Genomic DNA, 25,079 nt, shown 5'->3' on the forward strand with positions numbered 1-25,079 from the left:
GGCCCGTATGGCCCCTTCCAGCTCTATGATTCTATTAATGTCTTCATTATGCACATTGGCACAAATTAGAGCTTCCCCGTCCACTTCAATGGAGTGAACCACTATGTATGAACAGCACAGTCTTTGTGCTTATAGAGGGTTTTCCCCTCTATTCAAGAGTATGAAGAGTCTTCCTTACATGACACTACTGCTTTACACAGGAATGCCAGTTCTGAAACATGACCAATACTGGGCTATTATCCTAAACTGCAAGAAGAATCAATCTACCACATAAGATTGCAGTTCGGTCTCCATTCATTTCAATGGGGTCTGTGTGGGAGTCTGAAACAAGCAAGAATGGCTAACAAAGGCTCTATGCTTAGTTGTTCGTAAAGCTCTTTCATACTTCCTGTTCTCAACCATGTTTAAGTTCTATCCACTGGCAATGTTGAAAGATAAATATTCGTGAAAGTCCACATGCACAGTTTTAAGCTAATTCAGAGGAATCTAAAAATAATATCTAATAATAATAATGATCAGTTGACTGTTAAATTGCATTAATCATGCTAGATGGTAATTGAACTAAAAGTCTTCTTTGGAAGTATTCTCAATCACAACAATCTACACAAACACCTTTATTTAAACAGCTGGAAAGACTCTTGAATTCATGTGGTGGTCACAGACTACTGCATGAGCATATTTATTTTAACCCAAATCAGTGTAGAATGACCCAGTATTGAGAATCTCTTATATTATTTGGGGGCTGTTAATTATAATCACAATGGGAATGATTTAAATATGTATCAGTATCACTATATGTATAATGATAAAAGCTTTCTTCTACCCTATCTGAGATCACTCTAACCTTGTAATACCCTTTATGCTTTGAGCCAAACACATACAGAATATTATAAATATCCGTGGGATGGTAATGAACCTCCTGATCAGCATTCATCCTGATGTAAAATATGGATATAGATGGCTTCTAAATGGCAGAACTTTAATAGATTTATATTTTATTAAAGACAGACCAAAAAGGAGATGTGCATAAATAAGCACTGCTCTTGGAACTATCAAACTATTTTAAGTGAACTGGAAAGTTTTTATATTATAAATATTTTTCCTGGCCTTGTGTCCATCAGAAGACTCACAAAGAATGTCATTCTCTCACCCACAAGCATATTTCGACATTTTATTATGGCTTGCTTTAGTATTTACCATTGATATACTGGCTTCAAAAGCACAACACATGTATGATAATATAATTTACAAGTGGAGACTCTATAACACGCTGGCTTTCATGGGGGGGGGGCTGAACAGCAGCATGCAGCTGGGCCTGGATACATCATGCAAGTCATGCAGCCACCACTGCCAGACCAAATTTGCCGAGTCCTCCCTCAACAGCCAAAACAGTCCTGGAAATGCCTCCCCCCAATCTTTTACAGACACAATACAGTCTGGTTGCCTAACAACAACCCTCCAAGGTATTTCTTTTCCTCAGGTTTGTAAAAAGCTCTGTCCTTTCCATCCATGGCTCCAATCTCAAGATTTCAGTAACCACAGATGGGACCATACTGAAAATTAGATATATAGACAAGGGCATCATATTTGCTCCTCCCCCACTATCTCATTTTTCTATTTCCCAAACCTCCCATAAGCCTCCTTTTTTTTTTTTTTGCTTGCTTCTCTCCTTTCCACCCACTAAACCTACCTTCATATTCCCCCATTTTTCCTTCCCTGGCATCAGCTTTGTGTCATGGTTAAGAAAAGCAGCTTCTAATCTGGTGCCCATCTAGCAGCACAGTGCTGGCCTAGCATCAAGTGAGGATGAGTACTTGCAGGAGCAGGACTGAGGCAGCCGGCATAGGCATGATGCAATAGAGGTGTTTGGCTGCATGGTGTTTAAAAGCAGCAGAGAGGGGAATGGCTGTATGGATACAGCTTCTCTGTTATGGAATCATAGAGTTTGAAGGGGGCATACAGGCCATCTAATCCAAAGATAGCCCCACCTGCAGCACCTCTGCCACTGGCTGTGGGTTGGGGCCAGGTCTGCTGACTGCCTCTTCCTCAGAGAAATCTTCTGCATCACTTTGTTCTACTTAACTTGGCTGGTCTACAACACCTAGCAACAACCACTGAAAGAACTGATTTCTTAAAACTATAGGTTGTTTTCGCCCCCCCCCCAATATTTTCCTTTTAAGATTTCCTGCAAACCTGTGGTATTTTTCAGATTTGTAGAAAGATCTTTTTTGTCTGTTCACAGCTCTAGTCACTGTCTAGCTTGCATATTCCATACCAATGAGTATTAGTCAAAGAATGTCACTTTAACTATTTCTATATGCCCCCATTTTCATCTCTCTCCCCCCCCCTTCCCTCCCCAGGAGAAACATCCCCATAAAAACATTTAAACATTGAACTTTCCCTTACTACACTCAGGATGTAATCCTAAGAACAATTTCCTGGGAGTAAGCCCCATTTGATAATATGGGGCTTACCACTAAGCAGAGGATTTTAGGAGGGTTAGTAGATTACGTTTCTCAATTTCATATAAAACAGATGCCATTTAATGGATGGAAATGAACTGTGAGGAAATATAATTTAAGGGTAGAGAAATGTTCATAGTAAATAGACTTATTAAATTCTTTCCCTTACAATGTGTAAGGCCGATGTAGTCTGCAGTATTCAACTTAGACTCTAGTGAGCACTAAGTCCATATTTAGTAGCCTACATGTACACAAAACCTCAATTAAAATCATAATGTATTCAGTGAGTAATCATTGTTAGTTCTTATGCCAGGTTTATGAAAAAAGACTATGTATTGTCATGTATTTTATTAGGAATGTTTTTTAAAATGTATTTATTTTCAAGTTTTTCAGGTATTGGGATGGATGTTCAGAACAAAAAGAAAAAGGAGAAAGCAGAGATAAAGAGAATGTTTCTGCTGGCCATAAGGAAAAGGGCTTTGGACTGTGACCTGAACATTGAAGTACAAATGGTAAATTTGATCACAATAGGAGTCAGTGAGTGTAACAAAACTGGAAATAAAGGCATTGTGTGACTTTTTCTTTATATTTTTCTGCAATATTCCATGCAACCATAAAGAAAGGGATTCCTCAACAGGAAGACTATCTAAGATCATGGGGTAGATTCAAGTGGATGGTTATGTTGGTCTGAAGTAGCACAACAAAATTTGAGTCCAATGGCACCTTTAAGACCAACAAAGATTTATTCAAGGTATAAACTTTCGTATGCATGCATACTTCTTCAGACAATGGACTGAGTGTCATTGGACTCAAATTTTGTTAGGATCATGGGGAATTCTCCAGACGTATCATTCGAGACGTATCTATGTTCCACTCTAATTTTGTTAATATAAAGACTGCCATATTTTCCCTCCACTGGCAGCTTTTTAATGGATCTGTGCACTCTGTCTGGCTCTGGAGACACTGGTCAACTTTTATAGTCTCAAATGGAGGGGGCCCCTGTTTCCTCCTCCTTCATCCATGAAGGATCATATGCAACCTTAAACGAGTTAGATCTACTATTCAGTCAGCAGCACATCCTGTATTCCATTTCACAGGCTGCAGAACAGAAGACTTTCCATCATAGCCTTGTTTCCCTCCCACCCACCCTTTTTTCGCGCAAACATTCAGCATGATGAAGTTATGGAGTACTCAAAAACTAGTGTACTGTTTAGTGACATGTGTTCATTTTTCTATGGACTAAAACGGCTCCTTTCAACCTCAGCTTTGTTTTCCATTTCATGAAATGGAAACAGTGAAGACTTCTCTTAAGATTGTAAGGAGAATGGAGGAAAATGTTCAGTTATACTAATATACTAACATGCAGGGCCAGCCCAAGGGATTTGGTGCCTTAAGCAAGCTATGATGTTGATGCTCCCCACAACATTAAGCACAGAGAAAACTGAGGTCTACAGATAACATTTGTTTAATAAAGAAACAAAAAAAAATCACTTCCATATAATTTGGTACCCCTTAAAGTCTAGCATCCTAGTTTACCTGTATCGTTGGGCGAGCTCAGGTCCTATGCCTTCTGGCAAGATGGGAAACTACTGGAAGAAGAAATGCACTGCTGCTAACCCTCTGAATGTGACCTTGATGGCAAATATTATCTACGCTCATACTCAAAAGAATAAACACAGTGCTGTTTTAGTTGTTATTTATCGCAGGAATATACTTTGCTATGTGTTAGAACCCAAAGGAAAACAATCTGCTAGTAAACATGTAACATTGACACTTAAATGTTATATTTAGACTGTTACTTGGGGACTTGGAAGTACAGCCACGAACAATCTGTCTGCTACACAGAAGAGATAATGGATAGATGTAAATTAATTCCCTTAATTTAGGACCCGGCTCCACTGACAGTCAAGTGAAAAATGATGCAAGTATTTTTCAGCATTCTGGATGATGCATGAAGCACCAGCCTCGTTTGATAAAATGAAAGGAGTCCGAATAAACTTGATCTGCTTTTATCAACCATTTTAAGAAATATATGTCCACAACCTGAATTCTGAAAGGACTGTGCAGCAACAGATTAACAAATCTGACAACTCCTTGGTGAAACGTTTCCACAGAAAACAAAGATACCTTTTCTATAACATTTAGGAGGACATACAAAAACAAACTAAAGGATGAACCATAGATGTTTTGTGATGGACTCTGGGCTCTCACCTGATGCTCCTAGCTGCTGCTGAGTAGAGTAGTGGGGAGAAAACCCCAGGAAAACTGTCATTGCTCCAGCGGTACAACATCACTTCTGGTGAAGAGCTGGAAGTTTGTCTGCTTCTACAAACTGGGATTGTAGGGTTGCAAACTCCAGGTTGGAACACTGCTGGAGATTTGAAGGCAGAGGCTAGGGTAGGTGGGGTTTAGAGAGGAACTTCAGGGGGTTGTAATGCCATAGAGTCTACCCTCTAGAACAGCCATTTTTCCAGGGGGACTGTTCTTTATAGTCTAGATATCAGCTGTAATTCTGGAAGAACAGGTCCCTCTTGGGAGTTACAAAGCTAGGTTAGAATGTCAGCTCACAGGAGACAAACACCCCCTCCTGCGTTCAGATGTAACAAGCAACTGGAATTCATTTTTATTTTCCGTGTGAGAGGGAAAAGTTATGGGGGTCTTATTGTTATTATTAAGTCATTTATTATTGATTTGTATACTACTCTACTCCTATAAGGGCACAGGAGAGTTTACAACACAGATTAAAATACAAAAAAAGTTAGTTTATAGATTCAATTACATTTCAATTAAATATTATTTTAAAAAATAGCAAAAAAAAAATGCAAACTGAAGAGAAACCAGAGTATCCCAACCATTATATCCCAACCATTTACCTGCCTCATGTCTATGGCAGGTAATATATATCAATGGGGAATGGGGGAGGGACTTGAAAAGATAATGAAGGGAGGCCCGTTTTTATTAATTGCTTTGGCCTCAATCATAGGCCTGGTGGAAGAGCACCATCTTATAGGCCCTACAGAACTGTGACAGTTCCACCAAGGCCCTGATCTCAACTGGCAAATCATTCCACCAGGCGGGAGCTGCAGCTGCATTCTGGGCCAGTTGTAATTTCCAGGTCAGATTTAAGGGTAGTCCCACAAAAAGCAAATTGCAGTAATCCAGTCTGGAGGTGACCTTCACATGGATCACTATGGCAAGGTCTTCCAGGACCAGGAAGAGCACTAGTAGCTTTGCTTGGCACAGATGGAGAAATGCCTGGCATGCTACCTTTGTGATCTGAACCTCCCTTGATAGGAAGACACCAAAGATTACAACCAAATTCCTGGTGGCGTGTGCCCTGTTTGTTGTCTGTCCTATCTCTGTGGTCTCAGGGCAGATTACATCCCAGTTGTAACTGTAGTAAAGTGTTTGGAAAGGACTGTCCTACTGCCTCTCATTGCATAAATGAACAGAATTCTTGTTAAAATAATCGTAACTGTCTGTACCAATGGTGTACTTCCCTGTATTGATTGATTTATTGATTTATTTATATACCGCCCTCCCAAGGTGGTTTGGAAAGGAATACTTAATGGCCTCAGATACAAAACTATCTCCATGCATCATGTGAACTATCTCCATGCATCAAACTGGAATTTAACCATGGTTTATTATTTAATTATTTTAAGCTATTTGAATGTGGTCACCTATACATTAGAAGAGAATGCAAACAGTGCAGGTTAAACAAATCAGTTCAGAGATTAGGTGGCTCTAAGCGCTCTGCAGAAGCACAGCCTCCTCCCTGATGACTTAATGGTGCCATGCAAAAAATATGCTTCTGCTCTTGGTAAGCAAAGCAGATATTGCATTTGCCGCAAGCTGGTAAATGCCTACAGCGGAGAACAACAAAACAGACAGGTGCTACAAACAATATATGGATTTGTGCCAGGTGAATAAAGTAGCTGTTGACATAACCGGCTAAATCTTGGGCTCCTTCATGTCAACAAATCATTACAAGTCAGCTGCCAGGTACTAATCATTGGTCTTAATACTTGATCCCTTACCCTGAATTTGTATCACCACCACATGTCTGTTTTCCTTTCCTTTCTTATTTTTTTTAAACCTTAGCAATCAGCAGGGAGAAAACCAAGTTCCACTTAAACATTTCTTGAAAACTCCGTACAAACATTTTTAGGATAAAGATATGGACCTGCTTTATGATTGCCAACTTCCAGGTGGGGCCTGGAGTTATAACCAGAAAAAAATGGCTGCTTTGGAAGGTGAAGTTCATGGCATTACACCCCATTGAGGTCCCTTCTCTTCCTCTTCAAGATAAAGCAAAATAGCTCGCTAGATCCATCCTCCAGCATGATACAAGGCATGGTCACTGTTATCCGTGGCTGCACGCTATATTCTGTCAACATAGGGGTGGAAAAACCACATGGAAAAGAAGGCCATGCAAGAAATACATTAATGATGCCCCTCATCCAGCCTCTGTTGATTGCATGGGTTGATCGGTTCTGCAAGTAAGAACCAGCACCTTATCTTGAGCCCAGAAACAAACAAGCGGCTACTGAAGTTGTTTTAGTACACATGCAGCATGTTCATATCAGTTCATGCCAGCCAACATAATGGGCATTCGCATTTTGCACAATTTAACTGAACATTTCAAATCGTCTTTAAAAGCCACCATACATAAAGTTTCATCACAGCCATCTAGCTTCAAATTTACAGCAGCATTGAGCAGTGGTGCCAGATCAGCTGAATGCAGAAGGAGAGACTGGTAATAAATAAGGGACAATAGATAAGAGAGACTTTCAGTAAAAAAGATAACCTACTTCTAAGTACAACAGCAGCAGACTTTGGAAAAGTCATGTCACTTATGTGCAACTACAGCCCATCAAATCACTAACTCTCCATAGGCCCTGGAAGATCTCCAACAAGGATGTTCTACTGAGTGGATGATCTGTGATATATTTTATTCATTTGAAACATTTCTGTACTGTATTTTCACCCAAGTAAGGTTCACATGGCAGCTGCCTACTTCTTACTGAGCTGGCCAGGCTTGCTTCTAAAGATACCATTGTAACACAAAATATATGCTAATTAGACTGAAGATATACTACTGATGATTATACAGATTAGTAGGTGAGTCTTCTGGTTTATTCAAATAGTTCCAATGCAACTCATGGCATTGAGCCAATTATGTTCTCCTCCTTGGTGTTCAGAGTAGTGGTTAAGAGAGGCAGCTTCTAATCTAGAGAGCTGGGTTTAATTCCCTGCTCTCACACACACAGCCAGCTGGGTGACCTTGGGTTAGTTACAGCCTTGATAGAGCTGTTTTCACAAAGCAATCCTGTCAGAGCTCTCTCAGCCCCACCTACCTCAAAGGTTGCCTGTTGTGGGGAGAAGACGAGAAAGCAATTGTAAGTCCTTTGAGACTCCTTTGGGTAGTGAAAAGAACGTATAAAAACCAAATCTTCTTCTCTTTGCTGCCAAGTACAAAGATTATAAGAAATACCTGATAACCCTATAAGCCCACCATTTTGATTAAGCAGCAGGCATAACAAAAGCATCCGGTCATACTGTTGTCTATCTTCATGTATTGGTAACTTTTTCCCATTTAGTATGGCTTATATTTTTGAAAGTCATGTGCACAGCTGCAGCAAGGCAGGAAAATGGGCTTCCAATTATCGCTGCAAAACAATTGGAGAAAGAATACAAGATGCATTTCCAGCAGGAAGCTTTTTAGATTTCAGAGGACTAACAGTCAGATGCAATAAACTAAATTGCCTGAAACAGATCACTGTAATTTCATCTTTCTATCATTAGAGCTATTTCTCTGCAACCCTTCCCAAAGAGCCGAGAACATGAATTCAAGATGAATGGTATACATGTGGATCATAGGAAAATCGTTTTCATGACCGATTTTGTTCCAGTTGTTTTTACATTTACAAAGAAAAACTTGAAAACCATATGAAAATAAGACAACACTGTTGGTATGTTCTGCAAGATATGGTCCACAGACTTGCAGGGGCTAAGGAATTCACAGCTGGCTTCCAGTAGCAAATCCGCACTGGTATCACATGTTAAATATAGCATATAGTCTGGGCCTCTAACAAAGACAGGACATGGGGGGTTTATGCCTTCAGAGGCTGTGAACATTAGATCAAAACCTGAACTTGTCCCAATGTTGTACAGTTCTAGGAAATGGAACACCCATGCCCTTCACTTGGCAGGCCAGCAAACTAACCCATTTCTTCATTTCAGGTTCTAGGCTTCCCATGGAGCACTCAATCAGCAAGACAACCCCACTGTGGTGCGCTAAGGAACATTTGGAGTGAGACTCAAAACTAACAGTATGGCAACCACCTCTAAATACCATATTATCTTTTTCTTCTTTTCTGTGAAATGCTCTTTTAATAGATACATTCAGAGTCAACAAGGAAGACTAATGATTGACCCTAATGTCAAAATCTAAGTTGTATCTTACTGCTGTTCTGCTGGCACCAAAAGGCCACTTCTGAAACAAAAATTGTTGTGTGTTTAGGGAGCTATGGGAAGGAGAACTATCAGGCATTGTTGCATTTCCTCCTCCTTCCACCAGGGGATCAACAGTAGGGTAAAGGTAAAGGTATCCCCTGTGCAAGCACTGAGTCATGTCTGACCCTTGGGGTGATGCCCTCTAGCGTTTTCTTGGCAGACTCAATACAGGGTGGTTTGCCATTACCTTCCCCAGTCATTACCATTTTACCCCCCAGCAAGCACATTTTACCAACCTCAGAATGCTGGAAGGCTGAGTCAACCTTGAGCTGGCTGCTGGGATCAAACTCCCACCCAACCTTATGGTCAGAGCTTCATACAGCATATTGGCTGCCTTACCACCTTGCACCACAAGAGGCTCTTAACAGTAGGGTATAATCCCCTATAATATAACACTTTAAAGTACATTGAAATAGGATATAGGATACCGCTGACAAGCCATAGAATGAAGGTGAGTTCACACTACACATCTGTCAGGGTGATACTCACTGGGCAAGGATAAGGACAGTCAAGCTGTATAAACCTCCCGTTGGATGTTTTAGTCCTTTTGTCATGGCGATGTGATATTCCTAACTTATGTATTGGGAGAGCACACTATATGCAATTTATTCTACATGCAGATTAGCTACACGTGAGCTCCTCAAAAATACAGTCACCGTTTTGTATTAAAAGGGCAACATGCATATTTTCCGGTTTCGATATTCCTGAATGCATGCCCTCAAAAAATTGGATTTCTAATCACATGTACTGAAGCCGGGAAAAATATGCATGTTGCCTTATTCACGCAGAATGGTGAATATGCACATATTGAGGAGATCACATGTAGCGTCCTGTCCTAGTATGCAAGGTAGGAACACAAAGACATAATAATGGAAACGGGTCTTTTGACCTACTATATCCACCTACAAAGGGATGAGGATCAAACCTGAGAATTACTGTTGAATTAACTCAAAGCACGTAAGCAGTATTCTAATGGATTTTCCCTGGGCATCATTCCACTAGCTTGTAAGTGGATTTAATTACTGCTCTCCTTTTTGTGGGCTACATTGTAATGGCTAATATAATCCTCCTGAAAAAAGTTCTTTAGATATAAAAATTATTTCAAAATATGGCCGCTACATGGCTCTGATAACACAAACACAATGGAGATGGTTTTCTGATCTGCAGGCTCAGAGCTCATTATATGCTCTGCCAGTGCCTCTTTCTATCACACACAGCAAGCACTTATATACTTAAGTAAACATCCGGCTGGCACGGACTATCTGTTAGAGAGCAGCCAGTGAACCATTTGGCTTATCCAAGATTACCCAGGGATGCAATTTCTTAATCAGACAAGATGATTAATCTGCCAATTTTACAGCTATCAGACAGTCAAGCAGTAACTGTAAAGAAGCAGGACACCAGTGGAAGTTCGGGAAGTAGATAATCTTCAAACTAAGCAAGAGCACAACTGTTTAATGGTCCTCTGTCCTCCTCGATTTAATAATCCTTCTGGTGACCCTGGGCTGGATCCAGCCAGCTTTCCATTTAGCATTGCCCAATTCCTGACCCTATCACAACACCTGTCCTAAATGGCTTGTGTACATGCAGGTCTCATGATCCCCAGAAGAACATATTTTGGTGATCCTTCCTTTTCAAGATGCAAGAAAGCTAGCTGGATCCAGCCCTTAGACAATAACTGTCCTGACAGATTCAAATTGCACATCAAGTCCTTTGTTAACACCATCTACTTCTGATTAGAAATGTGTAATTCTCAGAGGCACATCACTTTAATTTAAAAGGACCATATTCTGTATCAGATCATCTGCATTTTCTTGTATCTTCTAAGGCAGGAGTGCCCAAACTGTGGCTCTCCAGATGTTCATGGACTACAATTCCCATGAACCCCTGCCATCACAGGAAATAGTAACAATAAAACATTATTTAAAAATGGCATTTTAATATGTGAGTGACCTTTTCTTTGTGTTATATGGAGATTGCTCAGAGGACAAATATAAGCAGCTGTTGGCAACATTTTCAGTTATATACAAACTGTATTGCTGTATTATTCCTCATGCACCTTTGTGCCTTAGTTAAACAAATACCAGGGTACCTTTTGTAACATGGTGGTCATTTGCAAAGTCAGTTCTTCATATCACCATTCCAGTACTTACCTAGAAAGGAAGAAAAAGTTCACATCAGACCCTTATAACAGCCCTAAATTCATTCTATTTCAATATATTTTATTTGCTCATTTTCAACAGAAGTTTACTGCATATCTAGACAGTTCTTTTGCCGTCCTCCTACACAATGACTATCATTTCATATAACCCACCGTTCGGAGTTAGGGCTGGCAGCCACCAAAGTAACTGTCCACTCGTGAACATATGATAAACAATGCAAAATAACATCTAGTTGCCATAGAAAGACCTCACTCAGCACTTTATTCTTTTCCCCTTGAGCCTTAAAAGGCAACAGAATTTTCTTCTAGCTCACCAGGAAGCTACTGACACCAGTAATCAGAAGATCCAGGGCTCATGCCGGACCAGTATTCAAATCTTTCAGTAATCCAAGTACAGCAGCAGCTTGCAAACTCCTCCTCTTTGGAGAGGGGCCACCGCTCAATAGTAAAACATGATTGGCATGTGTGGAGACTCCAAGTTCAGACTCTGGCATTCTAGGAGTGCAGTTCTGTCTAAAACAATTGTGCTTGAAATGATGGAGGCAGCCATTTCTAAAAGGTTGCCCCTACATACACAAATGCAATTCCTGTAGCAATTTCTGAAGCACTTCCACCTTCAGTGAGATGGAGAAAGGCCAAGATTGGTTCATTCCAGGAAAAGATACTTCAGGGAGGAAGCAAGTGAACATCTGAACACAGCGGCAGGTGCCGTGTCCCACACAGAGGCTGCACTGGAGATCACGATGTTAACTGATATCGTACACAAGGTTTAATAAGTCACCATGACAGCTTAAGAACATCTATCACAGCAATGCTGGGGATGTTGCTGAGAGCTACCTATGGCTTTTCCAAGTACATCATGAAAGAACTTAAACCACACATTATGATGAATGAATGTATATAGCACTGATAACACATTTCTGAGGGTAGAATCATAGAGTTGGAAGGGACCTCCACAATCATCTAGTGCAACTTCCTGCAGAATGCTGAAAATTCACAACTACCTGCCCACCCACAGTGACCCCAGTTCCACTCCCAAGTGATGCCCCCCCCCCAAAAAAACCAGAATCCTTTGCCTGTCTGGCCTGGAGGAAATCCACCTCCTGACCTTAAAGTGGGGATCAGCATTTCCCTGGGCATGCAAGAAAGAGCCATGCATGGATACAATCCCTTCTGCCCAGCCACTTACAATCTGCCTAAATTCCCAGAATCAGCATTTCTGTCAGATGGTTATCCAGCCTCTGCTTAAAAACTTCCAAGGAAGGAGAATCCATTTTCTCCTGAGAAAGCCTGTTCCACTGAGGAACCGTTCTGTCAGGAACTTCTTCTGGATGTTTAGCCAAAAATTCTTTTGAATTAATTTCATCCCATTGGTTCTGGTCCTACCATCTGGGGCAAGAGAAAACAACTATGCTCCATCCTCTCTGTGACAATCCTTCAAGTACTTGAAGTACTAAGCAGTCACTCCATAACTCTTAAGCATGCTCTATTGAAGATGTAACATAGGGCTGCCCATCTTCAGATGATTTGAAGGAGATCTCACCATTTCAGCACAATAAATCCTGACAAACAGAGTGACACAAACACATAAAGAAGAAATTGATAATTGAGAGGAGGTAGGCAAAGAGCTGTATGACATAGTGGTCAAGGAGTGGTGGACTCTAATCTAGAGAACCAGGTTGAATTCCCCACTCCTCCACATATAGCCAGCCAGTCACAGTTCTCTTAGGGCTGTTTTCACAAAGCAGTTCTCTTAGAGCTCCCTCAGCCTCATCTACCTCACAAGGTGACTGTTGTGGGGAGAAGGGAAAGGTGTTTGCAAACTGCTTTGGGATCCCTTTGGGCAGTAAAAAGCAGGGTATAAAAAACCCAACCCTTCTTCAATGAAGAGACACGTTACATCAGAGGGTATTGAAGATTATCTTGAAGGAGCAGTGAGGACAAAGCCTTCAGGACCTCTCTTACAGCTACCAAAGTTGCCATTGCTGCCAAACCAGTCCAGCTCAACCAGGATAGGCAATCTCTGGCTTGAGTGCGATTGCACTGGTGAACGGTATAAGACGGACAGTGTCAATTGGATGTGTGTAATTCTGTATGTGATGTATCTGTGCCCATGTTGTATGTCAGCATAAGTCAGGGTTGGCAAATTCCTCAAGTGGAGGCCAGGGACAGCAATGCTTGGAGGAGAGGCACCTCAACAGGGGACAATACTCTCCAATCCAGCACTTTTCTCCAGGGAGGCTGATTTCTGTAGCCTGAAGATCAGTTGTAAGTATGGGAGATTGCTAGACCACATGGGAGGCTGGTGAGCCATGTGCACGTTAGCTAATGTGCACATGAGCAAAATACAAAGCACCTCAGTGACTGGGTGAATTCTTTGAGGGAGGAGCTGGCAATCTAAGCACAGAAAGCAGGACGGTAGTAGGGACTTGTACCTGGAACATCCTCACAAGGATTCTGGGGAGGCATCACCTCCTCACCTCTGCCGCTATCCCCTTGGCGCAACTATGACTGGTATGGCAGGACTACAAAGCTGGGCCAGAAATAATGTCATGTGAGGAAGGCAGGAAGTGATGCAAGGCCATGTTCATTTCCTTTCTCTGCCCCAGACAGGAAGGAATAATCTGAAAGAAAATCGTGTGAGTTTTCACTGTGCTTTACTTGAATCAGCACACAGTTGTGAAAATATGGAGCAAGGGCAAAGGGCCAACTGAGTAGCTGCTATTTATTAAATGACTTTGTGGGCATATTAAAATAATGCTTACCTTACCATTACCAGATGTTCAATATTCAATGGACATCTTTCATTCCTAAACACTCCATCTTCAGCAATCTCTCATAACTCCACAGTATCCCTCATTTTTATTATTTTATTCTTTACAGTCCAGCCCATTAAACAAAGTAAGAAAAGAAGGGGCATGCCAATCTTGTTTTTCTAGGCTTACAGCAGTGTTGCTTCTCTCTATAGCCTCAAGCAGAGTTCATAGCGAAGTTAAAGTTTTATATTTTATCAGTGCTGGAAGATGTAATCAGAGACACATGGTTGCCAGTTCTAAAATTGAAGATTCCTGCTTAATGTAAAGTTTTAAGCATATCAATTCCTGGCTCTTGTATCTATAAGAGGTTGATAAGGAATGAACCATACAATTCTCTCCCCACTCCTCCAATTGAGCGGTACAGCAGTCATCTTATCTGTTACCAGGATAAAGGAAGCCAACTTTTTAAGTAACCAACATATTTAGTGTTAATGGCACTTAAAAATGGCAAAATCAATGCAGTTTCCAGAAATCTTGTGTTTAGCAATCTGGACAGAGTTTCCTCAAGAACAGAGTTCTAGCCTCTCATCATATCTTTGATAGTAGGGACAGCAGAAAAAGAAGACCGTCTAAAGACGATCAGAGTGACTGGTCTACACATTTAAATAAGGTAGGGGAATCCTTAAATGAGCCTGGCTCTGGGATGTTGACAGCATATTCAAGGCAGGATTCTGTGCAAGAAATTATTTCATTTTCAAAAGCTCTCTAGAATAACTATGTGCGTTATTTACAATAGAAAGCATGGCTGGCTCACCATGCTTCTGAGATCAGAGATATCCAGAATCTGTGGGCTCTACCACAAATACCTATCAATCTTACCTTTGCTAATGATGGATCTTAGAACAGGATGTCACTAGCACATCCCAGGTCTTGGGTGGATTTATATGGGTGGTTAAAGAGTTGCTGCACACCTTCTGGACATGTTTTACTTTGTGAACACTTTTCAAAGGCATGTCCACATATGAACAGTGCAGTAGGCTCCTCTGGAAATTAAGAGGACTTGAATCATGATGGCCAGAACTTTCCTACGCAGGAAGGACATGGTTAGCATTCCAGACCAAGGGAACAAGAAGTGTCCTTTCCTAGAGCCACTAACTAGACATACAATAACAGGGGCAGATCCAAAAGCACAGCCAGGATGCATGTTGGGATTCTTAAGGGAGGGCAAAGCCACACCCAGAACAGGTTGATAAAACCATCCAATCCAGTAGCATCTCTGTCGTATCCCAATTAAGTTTCAGTATATTCTCCCTCTTTTAGTCTATTACTGATCTCAAATACCCATCCAAAACATCCATGACCACAGCCACATCAGATAAAAGAGAAAAACAAAACCAGAGATCACAAACATACTGATGATACTGAATGCCCCAGCAACATGATGTTTGAAAAGCAGGGGAGAAAGACTGAACTTTGTTGTATAATCCAATACCAAGAGAACCACTTTCTGAAATCTGTTAGAAATGACCAAAAGCACTGCAATATGGTAGTTTTCTGGGGACATTTAAGCAAGGCAACCCAAAACAATATCATGGTCAGTAGTATGAAAACCACAAAATGATTCTAGAGAACTTTTATCCACCCAACTTTCAGTACTGATCATTCACCAATGAAACCTAAGACGATTTCAGACCCAAAATATGGCAGAAGAAATCAGGCTGATTAAGATCTGTTTCACCAATATCATTCAGGAGTGGTGCTTATAGGAATGGTGCCAGCACCCGCTCGAGCTCTTGCACAAAACTGGCACACTGAAGACTTGCTGAGAGCCAAATCTGTTAGGTCCAACCGGGACATTCTCAGAATTAGCTTTCCCATTGTCTCTTTCACAGCATGAAGGATTCTATTTCTTGAAGAACCTTTCATCATGTCTGGCATTTTTTGATACTCTGCTTGCTTAACTAGCCAGGATGGGCTACCACTCAAGGTTGAGAGTCAGGACCAGAATAATTTATGCAGCCAAAGAAGGCATCTGAATCAGAGCAGATATAATCATTTTATTGCAAAAGGAAGCCCAGGAAGGTCCCGCTTACTCTCAACCAGAATGTACCATAATCAGTTGCTCATATCTTTGAATGCCAGTACATCCACTAAAAAGTAAAGTACAAACATGATGATACTAGGTTTCTTCAGCACTTTCACAACTACACGGTAGATTTAAAATGGACTAGCTAGCGTTCCACCCAACTCACTTGCATTGAGCTCAAGCAATTATCACCACTGCTTCCTTTATATGCTATATTAGGGAGCCAACAGCATTCTAGTGAACAGGTGTGACTCACTCAACTCTAGGAAGGATCATACAGAGCACTCCAGACCCTTCCCCACTCTAGACATCAGTCAGAGCTTCAGGACCACCAGCCATGTTAATAGGAAAATGTCCAAGGGTTTAAAGAAATTCTTTGAATTCATAAGCCTCCAGGGTTTACCACCTTTACTAGTGATCTGTTCATGGCAAGGGAATAATTAAAAGATCCCTGTCCACACATAACCAGCTTCCCACTCAGTTCAGAATACCAGTCCAAGCATATGACCCATGTAGGAAGAGAAAGAATTTGGGACAGATCCATGGTTGTCTTGAAAAGCTGAATTGTGTCTGATAATAGCATGAGCACTTTGGCACAGACCTACCCATCCACTCCTAACATAAGGATTTCAACACCACTTCCAAGTAGGGTTGCCAGGTCCACTGGTCTGGGCAGGGGTCCCCTACATGCCCCAATTCCCCCTGAACCAGAAGAATACCATATTTTAATGCAACATGCCAACTTCACCCAGAAGTGACATTGTGGTCATCAGGCGGAGGATGAACCTCCCCAAAGACTCCTGAGTAAACTTAGTAGCCATGGGATAAGAAGATGGATTTTTCTTATGGCTTAAAACTAAGTTAAATGACAAAGAATAAAAATCAATGGACAGTTGGAGGGAAGTAAGCAGTGGGGTCCAACAAGGTTCTGGACTGGAGCTGGGACTATTTAATTTATTCATGAATGATCTGGAACTAGGGAAGCTAGGAGTAGTGTAGTGGCCAAGTTTGCAGATGACGTGAACTTATTCAGGATAGTGAAAACTAAGGATGACTAAAAAGCACCAAGAGGATCTCCACAAATTTGGTTGAGTGGGTAACAGTATAAAGTAATGGACACTGGAACACAAAATCTCATATTCAGCTAGTGGTTAATGAAGTCTGAATTTTCTGAAAGTGAAAACGAAAAAGATCTTGGGGACATACTAGATAGGTCCATCAACCTTATGGTGGAAAAGGTAAACTTTATGTTAGGGATTATTAGGAAAGAGAATGAAAACAAAATGGCTTCTATGTGAACAAGCATGTATATAACCTCATTTGGAATACTGTGCACAGTTCTAGTCACTGTATCTCAAAAAGGACATTGAAGAACTGAAAAAAGTACAGATAAGGGCATCCAAGGTGATTGGGAATTAAAGCACCTTCCCTGATGAGCCTGGGTTTTTCTGTTTAGAAAAGAGATGAATAAGGGGGGACATTAGAGGTTTATAAAATTATGCAGAATAGAGTTGACAAAAATACATTTTTCTCCATCCCTCAAAATACTCGAGACTCAGGAGACTGATGGGAAACATATTTAGGACAGACAAAAGTAAATACTTAACACAGAGCATGGTCAAAATGTGGAATTTGCTGCCAGAGGATGGAGCGATGGCCACAGGCCTGGACAGTTTTAGAAGGGGATTAGACAGAGGATAGGTCTATCAGTAGCTACAAGCCATGGTGACTAAAGAAAACTTCCATGTTCAGAGGCAGTAAACCTCTGGATTCCAGTACCAGGAGTCAACATCAGGGAAAGGCCTCAGCCTTTATATCGTGTTGTTTGATCTCCAGATCAACTGGTTGGCCACTTTGCAAACAGGATAGACCACTTGTCTGATCCAGCAGAGTTCTTCTTATGTTCTGTGACTCTTCAATATATCAGTTTTTTTTTCAAATTAGTGAATTTGTTATCTTCTGATTGCATAACAAAACCTGTAAAACACAAGAAACTGCAGTAGTTTTCTCTTAACACTTTCCAAGGATCACATTAAATACTGAACAAACATAGTACCTGCTGTTTCTTGGTGCCCACCGGCTCACCTACTGCCCCAATTCATGTCCTTTTCTACACTCCTCATGGTACCAAAACTATGGAATTCCTCCCCAGGAAGATTCATTTATCATGGTCTTTACCAGCAGGAGAAGAAATCTCTGTTTTGCCTGGCATTCCTTCATTGATCCTTTTGGCAGCTTATGTGTTTTAACTGTTTTTATTCATTTGTGTGTTGTTTTTATTGTTTGCTGCCTCAGGGATGCTAAGGGAGGTAGAAAGACAGGTTAAAAATGTTTTAGATATTCCTTTCCAAGCTCTCTTCTACTACTTGTCCTGCTTCATCCAATTCACACTGCTTTGCTTTCTACTCCTTTGTCACCTTTCACCTTTCCTTCTTCCCATTTCTCTCCTGTCTCTCTGTCTTCAAGGTGTGTTAATGGTGACGGCCTTTTTCAAACACTGAATTCTTCCATTTTCCCCTGTGAACTTTTCTTTGAACTGAAACTTTATTTTAAACACGTTTTTACTAGAAAATCTTGCAGGGCTGCAGATCTGGCTATTGCCCATTAAACATCTTTTAAAACCAGCTCCTCTTTTCCCATGTCAGATAGCTTCAGTGAAGCTGCCTGGAACTGCATGATTAGGACTCTCATACAAATAAGAACAAATACTGTCTTTGTGCAGATTTCCTGGAACAGAGTGAAAGTTTGACTCACAAACCACAATACCGTTCTAGACAGGGTAAATTACACAATCTGCTCAGCATTAAAAATACTGATGGCCTAAATGTTTTCATGTTGACAAATGCTTTCAAAATCTAAAACCTTTCTAAAATGGGTGAGGGGGAGGATTTGATTTCAAATACAACATAGATATGGAAAGCTTTGTTTTACTTTGAATTTAGAGCAACTAAGTCTGCCAGAGAGTCATCTGTTCATTTACTGGAAAATGAATCCCACCTACTAGCCCATGGGACTGTCAAGGAAGCATATAACAATCTGTTTAATGTGGTGAAGTTTTAAAAAAAAGGTACTTATAAAACAATGTATCATAAAAGGCTAGACACTACCAATAGGTTTGTACTAGATAACCTAAGTGCTCTCCAAGGTACATATTGGGAGAGGAGGTCCTTCAGATATGTAGGTCTCAGACTGTGTAAGGCTCTGAAGGTCAGTACTGGCACCGTGAACCCGATTCATAACTCTACTGGAAGCCAATGCAGCTGTTTGAAAACCTGTTGAATATGCGCCTTCCATGGGGTCCTTATCAGGACCTGAGCAGCTGCATTCTGGACCAGCTGTAACTTCCAAGTCAGGAGCAGCCCTGCATAAAGTAATCTAGCCTGGAAGTGACCATTGCATGGATCACTGTGGCAAGGTCTCCCAGAACCAGGTAGGACTCTAGTAACTTCACTTGGCGTAGATGAAAAATACCATTGGGCTACTTTTGTGATCTGAGCCTCCACTGAAATGGGGGCACCAAAGATCACCCCCAATTCTTAACTGTGCACAAAGTTGATAGCTGCACACCATCTAGGCTGGGGAGATGCGCTTCTGCTCCTGGCCCTTTCTGACCAAGTCATAGGACCTCTGTCTTTGAGGGGTCAAGCTTCAGGTGACTCTGTTGGAGCCATCCAGTCACAGCCTCCAGTATAATTTTATCCAGTATCTTAATATCTACTTATTTATATTTACCATAATTTTATCAGTAGATATTTTCCATTCAACTGAAATCCCAGTGTATGTCTAACATCTTGTGTCAAATTAATCCCAGACTTTAATAGAGGACTAATCTACTTAGTTTTCTGAAAATTTCCGCCTTTCTGAAAAAGCAAAACACTCTTATATCCCTTGAGTTGAAGTAGCTCTCAAAAGTTATGTCCATATAATCCTCTCATTTGTCACTGCATTTATGAAATATTCCTATTTAAAGTTAGAATTTTATTATCGCTAATTCATTTAACACTTAAAGAAGGCATAATTGCAGGGAAAACATATTTTGTGAAGCCTATCTGCTTCCTCTCCCTCCAGAATTACGTGATGTAATGCTCTCAAATGGCTCCTCTTGAGGGCAGCTACAGTAAAGAGGAAAATGGCAGAGTGATGCTATCACCACAGTCCTAAGCAGAATTACACACTTCTAAATCCAATGGGCTTAGAAGGGTATTACTCCATTTTGTACTACACTGTGAGTGGAACATGTGGCAATAAAACAGGCGCATTTGCCACTAGGATGCCGGATTTGAGATCTTAAAAGTATATTCTGTTCTTCTCCCTGAGTGTTCAATATTGTTACTTTAAGAAAAGATAGATACAACCTACCTTAGTACTAGCCATCATTTGCTAGGATTTCATATGGAGCATACTACATATCTATCCACTTCTGTGCTACTGTGGCATCAGCACATAAGGCCAAGCTCATGCCTTAAATAAAACTTTATAGGTCTTAAAGGTGCTACTGGACTCTAAATTTGTTCTGCTGCTTTAGACCACCCACTTGAATAAAACAGAATGCAAGCTTTCAAGTTATCCAGAACTCTTCATCAAACTGACTCACGCCCTGAATAAATCTTTGTGTCTTAAAGGTGCTACTGGACTCTGATTTTATTGACTATTAAGAAACAGCCATGATCTTAAGGCCTTCATTGGCAAGCATTCTGTGTAAAATGCTGGGCGGTACACAGAAGGAAAATATTGTTGGCGTCCCTGTATTGGATGCCATCAACTTGTTGCATTGACAGTAGTACCTTCCCTGATAGCCTTTCACATCATTGGGAGGCTCCTTGCAGCAATGAAAATGCCATAATTGATGGAGCAGGCCAGAGGGATCCAAACCCATGTCTGAATACAGAAAATATCAAAATCCTTCGAGATGTCAAACTGACTATTCACAAGATTAGTTATCGGATCAAAAATTGATGTTGTAATTGTGTGCTTTTATATAGTTGTTGATTTGCTCTGTATTTATCTATTTTCTTCAGTATCATTGTTCAGTTTTCAAGGAACAAACAACAGCAGTACCCACATATTTCAAGGAAGGACAGGAAGGAAAAAAAAGAGTACGAAAGAGAGAAGGGAACCATGACAACAGACGGCAAAAGAGGAGGGGAGGAGCGATGAGGACACAACAGCCAGAATTATTATGAAAAGGTCAGACCTCTCCCTGCAGGCTGTAGGATCTTAACTCAGGCCAGGATACTGTCTGTTATGTAACTGTCAAGTACATGGCTGGTCAAACAGGACAGAACGGACTACAGCCAAGCCAGGGGTCAGGCAGCCAGAGGGTCAGAGGTAAATAATAAATCCCTAGGGTGAAACAGAAAACATCACAGTCTGGCCAAAAGTCAAGACCTATGGAAAAGAAGATTAAGGCAAAAAAGAAATGTGGTCAGGGTCAGGCAAGAGGCACAAGGCAGTCCAGGGCAGGCTAAGGCACTAGGTCAACACAGACAGAGGGCTAGTGTGACATACAGGCTAGAGTTAGACCAGGATCTGAGAGATCCAGGTTCAGATCCATAGACTGCTTGCTGGGTGACCTTGGACCAGTCGCTCTTTCTCAGCCTTGCCTAACCTAGTTCAGAAGGCCGTCATCAGGATAAAGAACGGGAGGAAGAACCATGTACACTACTCTGAGATCCCTGGAGGAAGGCAGGTTTTTAATGAAGTCAATCAATCAATCAACAGGAATCTTTAAACACAGGGAAACAAATGTCCTGCCCTCTCACAAAAGATCTTGCAAACAAAATTTAAGTCCGGTGGCACACCAAACCTCACACCTTGAATAAATCTTTGTTGGTCTCAAAGGTGCCACGGGATCGCCAAGAGTCAGACCTGACTGAATGGCTGATGACAACAACAACAACAGCCCTGCCATGTGCCATCTGTGTTAATCCAAAGATCTAAAATAAAAATGGCGCAAGAATTTTTATGGGAAAACATCATGAGAAACAAGACGCACGTCCACTTTTTGTCCCTAACGGAAATGCATGGTGGTCCTTACATGTCCTTTATTCTACATGCGACAAAACATTCACATCCTACATTTATATTTGCTGTATATGCAGGTACCTGGCACTTCTGTGTAATCTGCAAAGCATAAAGCCAAAAGTAGTCATTGTGTCAGAAATCAGCAAGTTAAATTTCATACGGTTATAAACCTGCTGCCTCGCAGTTTTCAGTATATTAATTTGGTTATAAAGACTGATTAATAGTTTCCCAGTGGAAACAAGAAGAGAAACATGGATCATGGCAACTGGCAGAAGTATAATGAGGTATTTGACACATCGCAACAAATAGCCTGCTATGCTGTATAAAAGGGTTTCCTACAGTATATTAATGAATTAGAAGATTACAGCACTGCATGAAATTTACTGCATTCCTTCATCCAACATAGGCCAAGCAATTTCCAGTAACATTAGTTCTAATTAGGAGCCTGGTATTACGATTATTTCATGGAAGCAAGAGAGCTGGTAGGCCCTTCCATTATAATTGGGTGGACCCTTTATATATAATACTATGCATAACACAAACAAGATAGCCACATTTTCAGCACGAGTTATTCTCCTAATTCCTCCTGCCAATACCAAGCAGAAGGTTTTTACCATTTACAGGGCAATCCTAAACAGAGTTTACAGCCTTTTAAACCACTGAATTCAATGGACTTAGAAAGGTATAAGACTGTTTAGGCCAGCAAACATATTAGACCTCTTATATAGGAAGCAACATAAATGGATAGATCTCTAAGCAGATGAAAATGTTATATTGTATTTATTACACAACCTCAATTTAAATATCAGAGTGTTAAGTGTCTCCGCAAGGTGGGAGCCACCAATGGAAACGTCAATGAGCATCAATGAGCAATTGCTGATTTTGTCCATTTGCAAGGTGGCAAGTTTGGCTCAGGTATATATGGTTCCAAGGTCGTTAAAGGTTTTGTGGATGAACCCTGATCTGAACCCAATAACTAATCAGTAATCAATGGGGTGTTTGCAGAATGGGTGTGACGTGAATGTTCTCTTCTTCCCCTGAAAGTAGCCAGGCTGTGGCATTCAGAATCAACAGGACTTTTTACGTTGTCTTTAAGGGCAGACCTATTGCTCCTCATTTTCAAAATCTGAACCAGTGGCTTGGACACTAATGTGGTATTGTCTGATGAGTTGAAATAGCAGGAAGATGATATACTCACAAGATGTTGCTTATGAGGGCTACAGGCCCACAAGGGCAGGGTATCCAATTGGATTTCTATCGACTTGTTCCCCTAGCACATCATCTCAAATTATGCTCCAGCTTTGTTAATATAAGGCCTGTCATGTTTTTTTTTTCTACCACTCTCTGCCTTACGAGGAATCGTGTTCTCCAATGGACTGAGGAGAAGAACTCCAATGAACTCCAAGTGTTTGTATTTTTTTGAAGCATTCCCCCCCCCCCTTTACTTCATCCTAATAGCTTCTGGTGCTATTTGATCTCCATCTATCTCCACACAATCCAATTAAGCCCACACCACTTTCCAGTCTCCATCTTCAGAACATTAAAAACTGCAGACAGACGTTGGGCTTTTCCAGCAAGCTTAAATATATTTCTCCCTCTCCTACCCCTTTTTCTGCACTTAATATCCAGCCTGATTAAAGGTTCTGGGGAACATATTTATTGACACAACAATTGGTCCTAAGAAAAGTGTATTTTGGTTATTGGTCCTAAAAAAAAACCCGGTATTTCACTAGTGTTGGTGGGTATTTTCCCCCCTTGTGTACCAACACAGCTATCTTATTTAATGAACCCCTGGACTAGATAAGAATATATTTTCTTCCAATAAGGGAATGAGGAGCTGGCAGGATTAGAGAAAAAGAAAAGAGGGGTGGGGAGAGGGTCTCCAGAGCCAACACACACTGCACAGGAGCCAGCAGCCACCTCTTTCTCACTATTCAGGAATATTTGGAAATGCCCACATTTGGCAGAAAAATGCAACCGTATATCCTGCGACTGGACTATTTCAAAGCCAGACGTGAAAGAGGTCTTACACCATTCAGAGGGCAGACAGAATACAGAAACATTTCTCTCTGCATTATTTCCATTAAGTACGAAAGCAAACAGCTTTACTCACGATTAGAAAGCATATCCCTGCTGCACCTCCAAAGGCAGCGCATGGCATTAATCTGCCTAGCGCAATGACGGAACAACAGGGAATTAAAAGGAAGGGATTACGGCGGCTGATCTGATATTTCTAATGAAACCATCAAGGTACTTTTCTATTAATGGTAAGTGGATGAAGCTCTTAACCTTTCGCCAACTTACTACTTGTGCCGTTCCAACTTTACTACTTTTCATTTAAAAATATACCGAATATTCATCAGCCCTCATGCTCCTATGGGGCTTTTCAAAGGCCTGTCACCAATATCACCTTCCAATGAGCTGCCAGAAGTAACTGATTTTGAAATAACACTTCTACATATATTTTTTCTTAGTTGCTTCGGGTTTCTATTGTTGTATGCAGTATTACATTACACTGGCTGGGGTACTGGAGGAGATCATTGCGGTAGACTGCCCAGAGAAAAGACAGCGTTGAATTACAATGACAGAAGCAGTAGATGCTTGAGGCAACCTAAGTCTGCTTTGATGGCCATGGAAGTAAAATGATTGACTTGCCATTTCTCGGTAGGGGAAGTCCTGGAGACTGGGGGCAGCGCCATGGGGGGCCCCAATTGGATAAATGTGACTAGACTTAACAGTCTTGCAACTTCTTCCTGGGCAAAAACACATGACCACTGTGGACACATTTTTTCCAAACGTCCTTGTTAACTGATGCCATCATAATCTACTCAGTCTTTGGAAAGTGGGTAACAAAAGCACAGTTGCATGTACTTAGGTGACACATCAGCTGCTGCCACAGCCATGCCATTTAAATTTAGTTGATTTACATATTTGATATGACTTCTAAATTATTAATCAGATTGGATAGTCTAAAAACCAGCAACATGGCTGTTTGTTGCTTTCTGGATGGATCACAGAACATTTTTAAACCTAAGACACCTCCTAGTTTTAATTCTAAAAAAACCCAGCAG

At 41.0% G+C, this 25,079-nt stretch overlaps 1 protein-coding gene across 2 annotated transcripts in view; it reads right to left on the minus strand.

Moving 5' to 3' along the window:
- ANK2 (ankyrin 2) overlaps positions 1–25,079 on the minus strand; it is a 331,669-nt gene that overhangs the window by 268,442 nt on the left and 38,148 nt on the right. Inside the window, exon 2 of one of the 2 annotated variants that reach the window (XM_077300529.1) lies at positions 11,074–11,134. The exons of the other annotated variant lie outside the window; for it this stretch is intronic. Coding sequence (XP_077156644.1) covers positions 11,074–11,094 — 21 coding nt within the window. The 5' untranslated portion in view covers positions 11,095–11,134. The remainder of the gene's footprint in view (positions 1–11,073; positions 11,135–25,079) is intronic. 2 annotated transcript variants of the gene reach the window in all.

Source organism: Paroedura picta, chromosome 10, assembly GCF_049243985.1.
Source record: "Paroedura picta isolate Pp20150507F chromosome 10, Ppicta_v3.0, whole genome shotgun sequence".
NCBI classification, from domain to species: domain Eukaryota; kingdom Metazoa; phylum Chordata; class Lepidosauria; order Squamata; family Gekkonidae; genus Paroedura; species Paroedura picta.